This window comes from Acomys minous (assembly GCF_964271855.1).
Source record: "Acomys minous genome assembly, chromosome: 6".
In the NCBI taxonomy this organism is placed as follows: domain Eukaryota; kingdom Metazoa; phylum Chordata; class Mammalia; order Rodentia; family Muridae; genus Acomys; species Acomys minous.
The window spans coordinates 5,618,870-5,632,154 of NC_140487.1; the positions used below are offsets into that span (position 1 = coordinate 5,618,870).

General features: G+C 40.8%; 1 protein-coding gene across 23 annotated transcripts in view; it reads left to right on the forward strand.

The window, feature by feature from the left end:
- CADPS2 (calcium dependent secretion activator 2) overlaps window positions 1-13,285 on the forward strand; it is a 506,252-nt gene that overhangs the window by 385,333 nt on the left and 107,634 nt on the right. For all 23 annotated transcript variants that reach the window (XM_084784337.1, XM_084784356.1, XM_084784338.1 and 20 more), the window contains exons 15-16: window positions 8,445-8,508; window positions 11,724-11,847. In XM_084784337.1, coding sequence (XP_084640463.1) covers window positions 8,445-8,508; window positions 11,724-11,847 — 188 coding nt within the window. The remainder of the gene's footprint in view (window positions 1-8,444; window positions 8,509-11,723; window positions 11,848-13,285) is intronic.

Genomic DNA, 13,285 nt, shown 5'->3' on the forward strand with positions numbered 1-13,285 from the left:
TTCTACTAACACTCTTATTAGACACTATGAAGTACTGTTAAATCAATTAACTCTGTCTTATAAAATGTCTATCATGCTGTGCTTAAATGACTTGGAAGCATTTCCAAAAAATAATAATAATAATCAACTAGCTTTGTGAATATACATTCCAACCAAATTGTTATTTGTATTTGAACATGACCACTCGATGTCTTATTTCCTTAACTGCAATGTGAAGAGCTTAGACATTGTGGTTTTGAAAATAACACTAAGCAACAACTTCTCAAAGAGAAAGGGGGGCATCTGTTGGTCTACACCGGAGGCTTTCAGCCGTAGCTGATACCATCACCTCAGGATGTAAAGAAAAGGGAATCAGTTGTACAGGTGGCCACTAGTGCTAGACCCACACTGGAAAATTACTACATCTAAAGACAGTTCAGCATGAGGAAACTGCGTCCCAAAAGCATAAGGGAATTCAACAGCCAAACTTAAGATTTAGTTCTCTGCATGAAATTTCAGTTTACAAATGAAACATTGTTTTAAAGAAGGTTTTTGTATTTGTAGAGGTCTGTTTCTCTGCACTCATTGCTGTTAAAAGTTTTGCCTTTGGGAGCATAGAGTTCTTTAAGAGAGTAAATAGTGTGAAGCCCGTCCAGGCAGTGGTTACGCAAGCTTTTAATCCCAGCACTTGGGAGGAAGAAGCAGACTGATCTCTCAGACAGAGTTTAAGGCCAACCTGATTTACAGAGTGAGTTCCAGGACAGTCAGGACTACAGAGAAACCCTGTCTCGAAAAACCTAAATAATCTAAAGATGATGGGCTAGAGAGATGGCTCAGTGGTTAAGCGTGCTTGCTGCTTTTCCAGACAACGTGGATTCAGTTCCTAACAGTCACATCGTGTGGTGGTGACTCAGCATAGCTGCGGCCCTGAGTTTAATTCCAGTATGGGAGGCGGGGTAAGACGGAGACAAATTAGTAGCATATGTAAAAACTTATTTAGGATCAATAGCATTCTAGAGATGGATTTAAAGAACAGTATTTGAGAAATAAGGAAAAGAGAAATTTCATATTATTGATAGCATATACAAAAGTTATTTAGGCCCAATGATATTCTGGACATGGATTTTAAAGGACAGACATAATAAGAATAAACTAAGCAACACACATCTCCTGAAAGATGGCCGGCTGAAAAGAAGAGTAAGAGGATATGTTGGACACATGTCTCAGTTTCTTGACAGACATCGAACATAATGGCCAAAGCAGTGTTGTTATTTATAAAGTCGTAAATCCAAAAGGCCAAGTGTAAGAACAGAAAATATGATGAAGAAAAAAAAAAAAACCTGGAAAATCTTATGGAAATGGGATAAACAGTGTCCAAGATAGACGTTCATTCCAGGGGAAAGAATCCTAAGCTGGCAGTGTAAAACCCGAGGAACAGCTTATTTGGCATCCATAACCACCAGCATCTGAGGGAACTGGTGTCTAACACCTCTAGAAAGTGAGAGTGAAGAATGGCTTATAAGCCTGCTGAGAAGTACTCAGAGCCGCAGATTTCTTTTCCAATGCAGCACTGCTATACCAGCATCAGTCTACATACTCAGTCCCCAGAGAAGGTGATGGTGCCTGGATGGAGGGGGAGCAGACAGGAAACATCACCCACGATCAAAAGATACTGTGGGAAGATTGACCTCTGTTATGGACCTCTGAGCCTGACATGCCCCTCCCAACGCATATACGTGACCCCCAAAGCTAGCAGCCGGTCAGGTTTACATGTTGTAAGCGTCTTCTCGCAGTGTCTCACTAGCCCGAGAGAAAAGGCCTACAGCTGTAGGTAGTCAGGACTCCCCTAACGTCGCAGCAAGAGGCGCCGTCCGCAGAAATGTCTTCCTTGAGAACTGCCCTCATGCACAGCTTCTTTTCACTTTCTAATAATATGCATTTGAGCATGGTCATGCGTGTAGCTCACCAGACATTTGAGAAAGATGCCAGTGCAAGTAAACAACGAAAAGAGGTGGCAACTGGAGAATAAAAAAGATTGTGTGGGGAAAGGGAAAGTGGGGGAATCTGTTACTGGAGTATTAAGAGAAGTTTTAAAAAGAAAAACAAACAAACAAACAAACAAAAAACAAAATCAAAAATGAGGTTGAAAAATTAAAAACCTCAAAGAACAAATAAGAACTCTAGGGATGCTGTGGAAAGGTTACACATACACCATGTAAACACACCATTGAGAGACTAAGTTCATGAATACATCCAGAAGGCTCTCCTATTGTTTTGGAACCTCATGTTACTGATAAAGTATATAAAAGTTATTTAGGCCCAATAATATTGGATCAGCTAAAACTGATTCCTGAATCCACAACAGAGAGGAACGTGAGGATGGGGCAGTACAAAGCAGAGTTAGAGTTTAGTGAAAAGAAGCAAACAAGGCACTCCCAAGAGTGTGGCTGTGGACTTTTGAGAGAAGAGGGCATTTGACTGTCTTAACTGTAGCCAGACAGTAGCCCAAGTGACATCTCCAAGGTTGTTAATACAAATTTTCTCCTCTTTTTGGTCTCTTTTTTCAATAAAAGAGATTATAGGGTGGCTCTGAAGGTACCATGAGTGGGATTTCAATTGATAAGTTAAAACCATAATCAGTAGGAATGATAAGAGTTAAGATCGTCTTTTACCGTAAATCAGGTTTCTGGTAAGAGTCCTAGAAATATGTAGTTTAAAGCTAGGGCAGGGAAAATACCATATAAAGTAAAGTCTCAAAGGTCATTTATTCCCACTTAATATTCGTATCTGAAAATATATCTATACAGAAAAAAATGCTGTCCCTGCAGCAAATCCTAATTGTGTTAGAAATCTTGATTTTCTCCTGACCTAATCAGAGGCTTCAAACCAATCCTAAAGTCGAAGGCTCCTTTCTCTTCCCATGTCTCCATAACTTTCCATGTTTTCATTCTACCTCTATTAATGTAATGTGAACACTCAAAGACAACCACAAATGGTAAAAACTCATTAAGCAGAAGGGATGAGGATTAGCATGATAGGGAAAGGACGAAGGAAGCAGCATTATTAAAGAGAGAAATGCATCCTCAAAGTGCACTTGGGTCCAGTGTGGTGGCCCAAGCCTGGAGCCCTAACACTTGAGGGGCTGATGCAGGAAAATGAGGAGTTCCAGACCAGCCTCAAAACAAACAAAAGCCTCTCAGGATGTCTACAAATCAAAACAGCAAATACGAACACGGAGGAATAGGAACTTTCAAATCCTACGGGACTGCGACACAACAACCCACTTTGGAAACCAGTTTAGTGGATTCCTAACATTATAAACACCTGTTGCAGCGAGGACTTACTTCATGCCTAGGAAATTTCCCAAGTAAAAGTAAAGTCCATGTAGGCCAAAGAATGAACGGATGTCCATACAAAGTTATTAATAATAAAATGGAAATCAGCCACGTGAACATTAAGGAATAGATAAAGGGTATCCTTACAGAGTGGGGTAGCCTGCACCAACACAAGCAAGCACTCATACACAAAAAAATACAAGCTATATCCTCTTAGGTAAGAGGCTGGCATGTCATCTCACTCCAAAGATAGAAAGTTAATCACTGGTTGCCTGGAGTAGGAGGAAGTCATAAATTTCCTTATTTGTGGTGACAAAAGATACAATGCCACAGCTCTTATCTATCAATCCTGGGGTCAGTCCCCATCACCTGAAAAATAAATGCTAAGGGCTTCTCTTTCATAGCAGGAAGTTGAAAGCATCCCTAGAACTGAAAGATCAAGAAGTAAAAACACAAGTGCACAGTTTGAGGATGCAAACGTTACAAAAATCAGCTACAGCTTGACCTTTGTACTTTATTTTTTGTAAAACAGAGAAAATTACTTGGGGTAAACCAGAGCAAACATGACGTACTCAGGGTCCTTATTGCAGAAAGTCTGTCGGAGGAGTGCATGCTGCACATGGAATTCTAATAAGTATTAATGCCTTCACTGGCTCCTTTATCTGTGAAATTCATTTACCAAAGTGGGAAGGAGATTGGCTTCAATTTACTCAGATTAGGTATTAAATGTGGTTGAATTTTTATTCAATAATTGAATGTTTTCTACTTTGCCTTGCCGGTGCATAGCTGTCAAGAGTGGTAAAAAAACAAAACAAAACAAAAACAACAACAACAACAAAAACCCAAAATATTTATCCTGAAAGGACACAGAACAAAATGATTCCCTTCTTTTAAAACTTTCATTATAAAGATTAATTAAGCTTCTGTGTAGTTATTTTCTCTACGTTATTGATTCAGGATTACCCTAAATGTGCTGAATTATTCACACATCCCGCACAGCCAATGCTAATGCAGAACATACCCATCGGGACCTCAGAGTCCTGAAATGCTAAGCGTAATCTGAGGATCAGTAACATTCCATTCATAAAATGTGTCGCCCGCAGGTTAAGGGAAATAAACAATAGGAAGGACAATGGGTGGATTATGCAGAAAACACTGAAAAGATTAAGCAGGGGAGGGAACTACAAGGGCCCAGTTGACGCTTTATTTAAATGTGGATTAAGCTTTAAAGTATACAGAATGATTAAAGCTACTTTGCTAATTTGCTAAGGTATTAAAAAGCACCGTTGCACTGGAAACTCTATTAAAATAAATTGATTGTGGCTTTTCTGGATGTGGGGGATCAGGGACAGAGAGGCAGGGTTAAGCAAGGGTATGTCCTAACAGTAAATGAATGGTAAGTCCTCTGAAGAAAAGCCTGAGGGGCTAACTTTGGAAATTGTTCATTTGCTTTGTCTTTACTGACAACCCCCAAAACAAACTCAAATATATTTATTTTAAAAGGAAGAAAGAAATGTCTTTTATTCTTTTTTTTAATTTTGTTTCGTAAACAAATTTTAACATGAAACTTAAAGTGCTTCCTAAGTAAACGCATTCAAATTACAGTGTGGGGAAAAAAAATCCCTTGTGTGACCGCTGGATAATTGAGTGGGACAGGAAGATAAGTAAGCTTCTCCCCAACTCATGAGTTTGAAGATTCTAGTGAACTTCTAAGTGGGATGGCAGCATAAGGACAGCCAGCTGCTGCAGGCTGGGTCCTGGGGAGGGACCCAGCCTCGGAAAGGGGGCGTGTGCCTTCGCTGAGTCTGGTCCAGTAAAGCCAGTGGCTCCAGCAGGATGTACCAGCTCTGCTTCCCAGTGCTCCTTCAGTGGAGATGGACATGAAGGAAAACAGCACACCTGCTAGCACCCTGCGGCCGCTGACCTTAGAAGGACTCTCTCCCTGAGCTGGTGTGTCCAGCCTTGGTTTCAGAGCCCCCTCATCATCTGCCTTCTACACGCTGCTTTACAGTCAGAATCCATCAGACAAGATGCAGTTGTGACACTAACTCCCTTGAGGAAGTTCTTCGCAGGGTTTCCCTGTGGCCTATGGAGGTGAAAGAATTAAACACCACGGCAGGTTTGTCACGTCCCTAGAGAGCGGGAGTGAAACTTGGTAGAAGTGATATATATGTGGTGGATGTGTATACTTTCTTCCTTCCATATTAATTCAGGCAGGTATGAGAAAAATCATTTTGTTTTCTCCTGGACCCTAAATATCAAACCTTAAACAAGAAATTCTTAGGTACTACACAAGAACCAAAAATAATTTTCAAAGTTAAACAAAAAGTAACTATAAAGTTTGCTTACTTAGATCTACTTGAGCTAGTTATGGCCCTCAAACACTTATCTGCAGAATATAGATTCATAGCATTCCGTTATATGTTTGCAAGGTATAGTTTAGAGCAGATAACTAAAGACAGACAAAGATTAACTCGGATATGCTAACCCTCAAGCCTGTCAGAGATTTGTTTTTAAATATGTTTAAGCTTATTATGACAGAGACTCCCAAATCCTAGCAGTAACTCCCAGGGTCTCCAAGAATATTTGGGCATGACGGATGACTTCAACGCTGGATTGTGGCACTCTAACCACTGGGCAGGACTATCCCCAACGCCTCACCCACTGCTAGGGCTCAGCCTCAAGTGTGGACAAATTGGACACCCAGAGAGTTATTGCCTCACATTGCAGATAATGAGGTGAGGTCAATATCTCCCATTCTCTTCCTCCACAGAAAAAAACTTCTTACCTTCTGTGACCAATGGCTAGATTATCTGCCCACGTTGCCATGGAGACCTGGGACAACTGTCCAGGCACTGGACTATGGACTGAGTAGTCATCTTTGTCATTTTGACAGATACGTAGATTCATTTGGATTATAATTTATCCTTCTCAGGTCTCTGATTATGTTGACAGCTGAGTTAATGGTAGGTTGGCAGCTAGAAAACGGACAACTAGCTCCTTATCCCAAGGTAATCCACTACAGTTCATTAGCTAGTTAAAACTACTACTAGGTCTCTTATTTAGAGAGGCATACAGGTTTGCTTTACCCACGGACTTCAAGTTAAAATATAAGTAGATCTGAAATATAACTTTTACCATTCGTTTAGCTAAAGGACAGTGGCTGCTCACAGCAATTTCACCTGTGTCTCATAGTAAATAATTAGATACAAAGCCTAAGGATAGGAAAGTTTACATTACAAAGGAAAGCTCATAAGAAAGTACTTAAGGGTCTAAGAAGGCGTTTGAAGTTTAGTAAGTGAAAGTTATGAAGGAAAGCTTCAAAGAAAGTATTTGAGGGTTTAGCGTGGTTTAGTCTGCCTCTGCCCCTCTCGCACACACCTGAAATCCTAGTGCTAGGTAAGCCGTGTCTGCCCAGGCAGTTGTGCCTTTGGACTCTGACCAGCGACTGACTAATTGCTGGAACAGATTGCACCAATTTCCTCGAGTCAAACCTTGCTCTTGGGATGCCCTGAAGGTTCACTGACTCATACCCTCCCCATGGGAAGCCCGTTTGCCCACCCCTCCAGGTTCCCTCCTGGGATGCCTTCTGGAGAATTTCAGATCCCTATGCATAGCGCTCACTTTACTTTGCCTCCCTATCCCTTAGATGACAGATCCGAAATAGGAACTTTTAGTCTCTACCAGAGATCGGGTAAATAGGAAGAGGTTTCCTGTGTCCAAGCTTTTCCCTTCTCTGTTCCAAACCTTCCCTCTCTATTTGTTCTCCCCCAAAATTTCAAATGTACACCTAAAAGAAATGTCTCCCGAACCTACTTAATTTTGGCTTCTGCCCATGTGTATGTTCCAGAATCAAAGCAGCTACCCACAGTGCTCCAGTCTAACCTCACAGCTTGTAACAGATACACCTGCGTTTCCCCTCCTAAGCCGCAGATGGTCTTAGACCCTGGACAGCGGACAGAACAGCCTCCTCTTCCCAGACTTGGCCAACATTTCAGCCTTTTGCTCCCCCTACCCCATCACTGCCCCAGTGTCAACGGGGAGCAGCCAAAGACAATTGATTTGTTCAGCCCTTATCCACTTACTATCAACAAAGTGTTGGAATGGTGTGATTCAGGCCTGGGACAAACAGCTCCAGGTTCGCCCAGCATTCCTTGGTCCCTATGTGTTGCAGGACATACCCCGCCCTCTACCCTGAACTTTTGAGGGCAGGGACTTCCCTTTCCCCTTCATCATATAATCCAGACATCTAGTTGTTCCTGCTTTTTATTCCCCTCTCTCTCTTCCCCCACCCCTTGCATGGTGACCACAAGCGGCTTCCAATGAACCTACATTTATATACATTGCCTTGTCCTGGATGAGAAGCAGTCTTGTCTGAGCACAGTGCCCCCACTCTCACCTCCACACCCCTTCCTACTTCCTCATTTTTTTTTTAAATTAAAAATAAAAAGGGAGGAATGTTCGCATATAGGCAGCCTTGGCTAGCCTGCCTTTAGATTGCTTAGCAACGGCTGACATCATCACCTGCCACCACCAGGTATGTGCTAGGTGCACATCAGCTGCACACCAGATATAAAGGACTGACGTGTCATTGCATGCACGCACTCTCTGCCTAGATTTCTCTCTCCCTCCCTGTGCCTGGGGCGCCTGCCTTCCTTCTTCCCCATTTCTCTCTCTGTCTCTCCATCTCTGTCTCTCTCTACCCTTATGGCCCACTCAGGCCCTAACTTCGCTCCCCTTTCCTTCCCCCAAATAAATCTCTTCATATCAGATCTGCTGCATCTTCATATATATATATATATATATATATATATATATATATTTTTTTTTTTAAATATAACACTCTCTACATCATCGCTGGGGTTTCTTCCTTACTGTGTAGTCTTTGAGTGCATGCGTTAGGAAGACTTGAGGACCCTTTTCATCATAGCTGACAACCTTGCTCTTCAAGACCATGAAAGCATACACTTGGTAAAATTTAACAGTTAAAGTAACATCCCAGATGGCTCCATATTTTAACTTGTCTTCAAGGTTTTTCTACTAATGCCAAGTAGTCAAAGCTGTGATCTTTTAACTCCTGGGTTGATATTATGTGTTTGATGGTTTTGTTCCCCCTTTTTGTTTTTAAAGATACTGCTTTCCCTTCGGACGACCTGAGGGTGCTCTGAAAGCCACACTGTCATTACTCGAAAGGGTATGTATGGAGGTTTATATATGCTGTTTTTGTCCTTGGGAGCTGTAGTTTCCGCTGTTGAACCGAGCAGTCTTCATGAGTCGGAGCTTCCTGCTGCGCTCACACCACAGCCACACCCTTTCTTACTAACTTTCTCTTTGTTCCCACAGTAGCTCCTTCCTCCTCCTAAGCTTTCCGTCCACCGTCGTAGCCCCATATTATGCTGTCATCTTCTTTTGATAATATCAATCTTTTCATCTTTTTCCCCACCTATCATCTCATGAAATGTTTTGTTTGTTTGTTTGTTGTTACTGTTATTGTTGTTTTAGTTGTGTCTACTTTCCAGGCCACTTCAACACTTGTCTTTTATTATCCTCCCAGATTCACTGATTTTGCCAATAGTTACAGCTCTCACGCACGCCTGATTACTGTATGAAATAGTAGGCATGTCATTCCTTTCTGTTCATCTCCGGCCCCAAATTGGTATGATATCATCAATGAATTCACAAGTCATAGAAATACATTTCTCTTACAAAAAAATATGTAGCAAACAAGGTTTTTTTTTAAAAGATTTATTTATTTATTATTTATACAATGTTCTGCCTTCACATACACCTGTATGTGCCAGAAAGGGCACTAGCTCTCATTACAGACGGCTGTGAGCCACTACATGGTTGCTGGGAATTGAACTCAGGACCTTTGGAAGAGCAGTCAGTGCTCCTAACCTCTGAGCCATCTCTCCAGCCCGCAAACAAGGTTTTTATAACAATCCTTAAGAACATTTTAAAGGCATAATATGTGCTGTTTCTGTGAATGTTGAGGATAGTATTTTTTTCATGTTTATGAATTTATCTAAATTATATGAGATGCTGTCAGCTGAGTAATAAGGTTTTAGTCAGTCTTCAATATTAGGGTTTTAAACAATTTTGTTTATTCTCTATAGCATGTGATGTTATTATGCTAGTCCTGATTTATTAACTTCATTTTTACCTATTTTTCTGCTAAAGTGACTTTGGAAATCATGCTACCTGTTAGCATGCCCATTAGGAAGAAGCAGCCGAAGCATTGCCCAGGACTTGGGGGATGAGGGCTTGACACAGTGATGAGAATGGACTCTTTCAGATTACAGGATGAGTTTACACACGTTGTACCCTTGTCTCCTGCTGCGTGTGCACCGGGCAAAGTTGTATGAAGACAGGCTTTACTAGAAGTACGGTGTTGTTAAAAGCTGCATGCAGCCTTGGCATTTTAAAGTGCTTTTCCTGTTCTGTGCCTTAGGGCAACTGTAAGTAAGCCAGTTCTTGAAGTTGCCTTACTTTCTGTAACTGAGTACCACCTTGGGTACCTCACACAGCCTCCCTGTGTCCTGGTTTCCATGGCAGAGGCTGGCTTTCCTCCCAGCAGGGAAGAGGGAGTAATCCAGAGATGCCCTGGCCTCGCACTGACAAGTGGCAGGGTGATAGCAGTCCCTTCTCGTGATGATCCCTAATCACATCTCCTCCTGGATTGGAAGAGAAATGCTAGGCGCCATTTCTTCATTACAAAAAAAAACCAAACCAACTCTCTTTACTTACTAGCAACTTAAAAATAAATAAATAAATAATAAAATCTGTAAGTGAATGTTTGAGGCCTTTGATGCATTGGTAGAGCTCCAGAGTAAGATGAAACACATAGACACAAACCAGGGGTTAGATTTTCCCTTCACCAGGAAGTGCTCAGGTTCCTAAAGAATATGAAATACTTTTTTAATCTAAGCCTCACCTCTGGGGCAAACATCACATTCTAATTTCCTGTTACTCTTTCTACTCTTTGAAGATTCTCAGAATAGGAAGCTTAAGTAAAATTGTCTGTATATGGAACAGCATCATCCTGAGGTAAATTTTGGCAAAGACCTCATTAAATGCAGTAGTTCATATTCAGTGCCTACACATAAGTTACTATGCACAAGAAGGGGTTGTTGTTGTTGTTGTTGTTGTTGTAGGTTACAAAGTATATACTGTGTGTTTCTGAAGTACCAAATATATGTCATAAGTAAATTTGATAATGAAAGAATTGTCACATGATAAAGTTAGCTGCTTGTAAGAAAGAAAACCTTTCCTAAATATGTTTGAAAACAGTGCCAGGGGTTATTGAAGGTTGCATGCTAGAATAAATTCAAGAATGTACAAACATTAGTGTAAAGAAAATAAAGTAATAACATTTTAAATGGATGTTTTCTGGTTCCTTCAGTACTTATTTCAGTTTAAGAAATTAGCAGAATACTTACCACCCTTAAAATGTACATTATATTACCATTTTATTGTATGTATAATAATTTGAATATTAACCAAGCATGACAATTAAATTAAATGCATGAAAAATAGTCTAACAATTTACGGCAGCAGTTGTAATGAAAAGAGCCTGTGTAATTTAAAAAGTTTAAAATCACCTTTTGAATTTTTAGATAGCTGTATTTGCTCATTGTTAATAATAAGACGGGTTAATGAAAAATATCCAAGAATACATTTTATTAGCCCAGCAAAAAAAAAAAAACCTTGTCTCCTCCCCGTCCCCCCAAACTGAAAACGTTTCCATGTGTGTCTTAGAGTCTGATCTTCCGTGAAGCTTTCATTCCACTGAGGCAAAGAAGTTCCCTTCCTCTTTGTGTAAATCACCGCACTGCGTTCAGCAGGTCACCTGTTAAAGTTTAATTTGTTGTTTTTACGGTGCTCCAAAGTTATGCCCATTCATAAAGGAGTTTTTTTCTTATGATTTTCCACGTATATTCCGAAGACCTGGGGCTTTTACATTAGGATTATACAAGGCAAACTTTGTTGACTGCTTGTGCCAGAGTCTGCAATCCTGATCTGAAACAGCTGCCATAATGGTGTTGTGGGTCCCTGGAGGAAAAGTGACAGTCACACTGAATCCTGGTGACCTGGCCTATGGGAGGTTTTGATGTGCACAATGAGGCTTAGACAGGAGGAAGCAATGCTGAAGGATTAGGTCCCAGTTGTGAAGTGCCGACTCATTACTTCCCACGAGTTACTGAAGACCCCTCCCCCTTCCCAGGATCACTCAGGTCTCGGGCAATTTGTGTAATTTGTTTTTAGAATGTATTTTATGCAACGTCTCTCCTCTCTTTTGCCCACCCTGCTACTACACTCACTCACTCTCTCTCTCTCTCTCTCTCTCTCTCTCTCTCTCTCTCTCTCTCTCTCTCTCTCTCTCTCTCTCTCTCTGTCTCGTCGCTGTAGGTTTTAATGAAAGACATTGCCACTCCTATCCCCGCGGAGGAGGTGAAGAAAGTGGTCAGAAAATGTCTGGAGAAAGCTGCCTTGATCAATTACACGAGGCTCACGGAATATGCCAAAATAGAAGGTCAGTGCCCCGAGCAGTCGCCGAAGTGGCTGTGAGAGCCAACAATGCCTATTAACTGAATTTTCTATGAGGAGTCCTTTCCTTCCCTGAACAATCCTGTGCCGCGGCAAAGGGAAATGTCTCATTAAAATCTCAGCTGGCGAACTGGAGCGCTTTTTCCTATTCATCGCTTTAATATGCCTCCCGGGACTCGGCCTGAATGAAAGACCCAGGATCCGTGCTTAAGTGTCCTTTGTTCTTATTTTGAGTTTTCAAGAAACCAAAAGGTGTTTTCATGGGTTTTTTTTTTTTTAAACATTACTGTAAGTATGTCTAACATCTAAACTATGGGCTGTGGACTCTTTCCTGATTGGTGTCTTGTAGCATTATGTAATTTTATTTTCTGATCTGCGCTCTGCGGAGGAAGAAACTTGTTGATTGTTGCAAGGGCTGAAACACACGGTTAGAACTTCCTGAAGCTCTTCATTGTTTGCTCTATATTGACGCATTTGAAAGATTAGACCTCTTCAGAGGACTGTGCACTTTTTTCTCTTTCTTCAAGTTTTATTCATTAAGGACACTGATATTTTAAATGTTTGGAGATAAGTGGATGGGAAGTTGTGGTAGAGTCACAAGATCAGCCTTTGTTCTTCAGTATTTTGAACTGGTTGACTTTAAAAGTATCGGAAAATATTTTAAATTATTCGTTCAAATTATCATAAAATTGACTTACGTCATGCACATAACATTATCAGAGCGAAAGGGAAACTTTGTGTGTTAAATATTTATATCTTAAAATGTGAGGGAAGTCATCCTCGAGACAAAGGTTGGTAACTTACAGAATTTTTAGTTTGTGCTTAGTGAACAGTTAATTTATGAATTAATGGTATTATAATAATTTTATCAATATTTAACCAATGAAAAAGATGAATGTCCTATCTTTCCTTTTTTTTTCTCTCCATATCTGGACAAACTCACTAACAAGCATGTGATAACCAACCTCCTGAGTGATTAACAAAAAAGCCATCTCATTGCCATAGCAACCAATATTATATCACGAGAGTAACAACGTGAAACCTCCTTAGTTACCAGCTTAGCATCATTAATTACGATATCATGTTGTGTTCAAGCAAACGCAATGAACACTCAGTCATTTGAAGGAAATGGAAGACGAACTCTTTGGTTTTCACGTTTGAATACTCGTTGGTGTAGTTTTCAGGGTTAGGATTATTGAACGCTCCAAATATGATTGAAAGACCCAATGCTTAACCTTACATTAAAGCCTCCCAACTGTCTCAGAGGAAGGTTTGTGGGGACCTTCACCCATCAAAGTATCTTTTGTGTAAATACATTGCCAATTTAAAATTCACTGAAAGAACCTTTCCTCTCTGAGCTCCTCAGGCAGGGTTTTGCTGCTATGCGAGAATGCTAAGTTGAGGGGCTGGAGAGATGGCTCAGA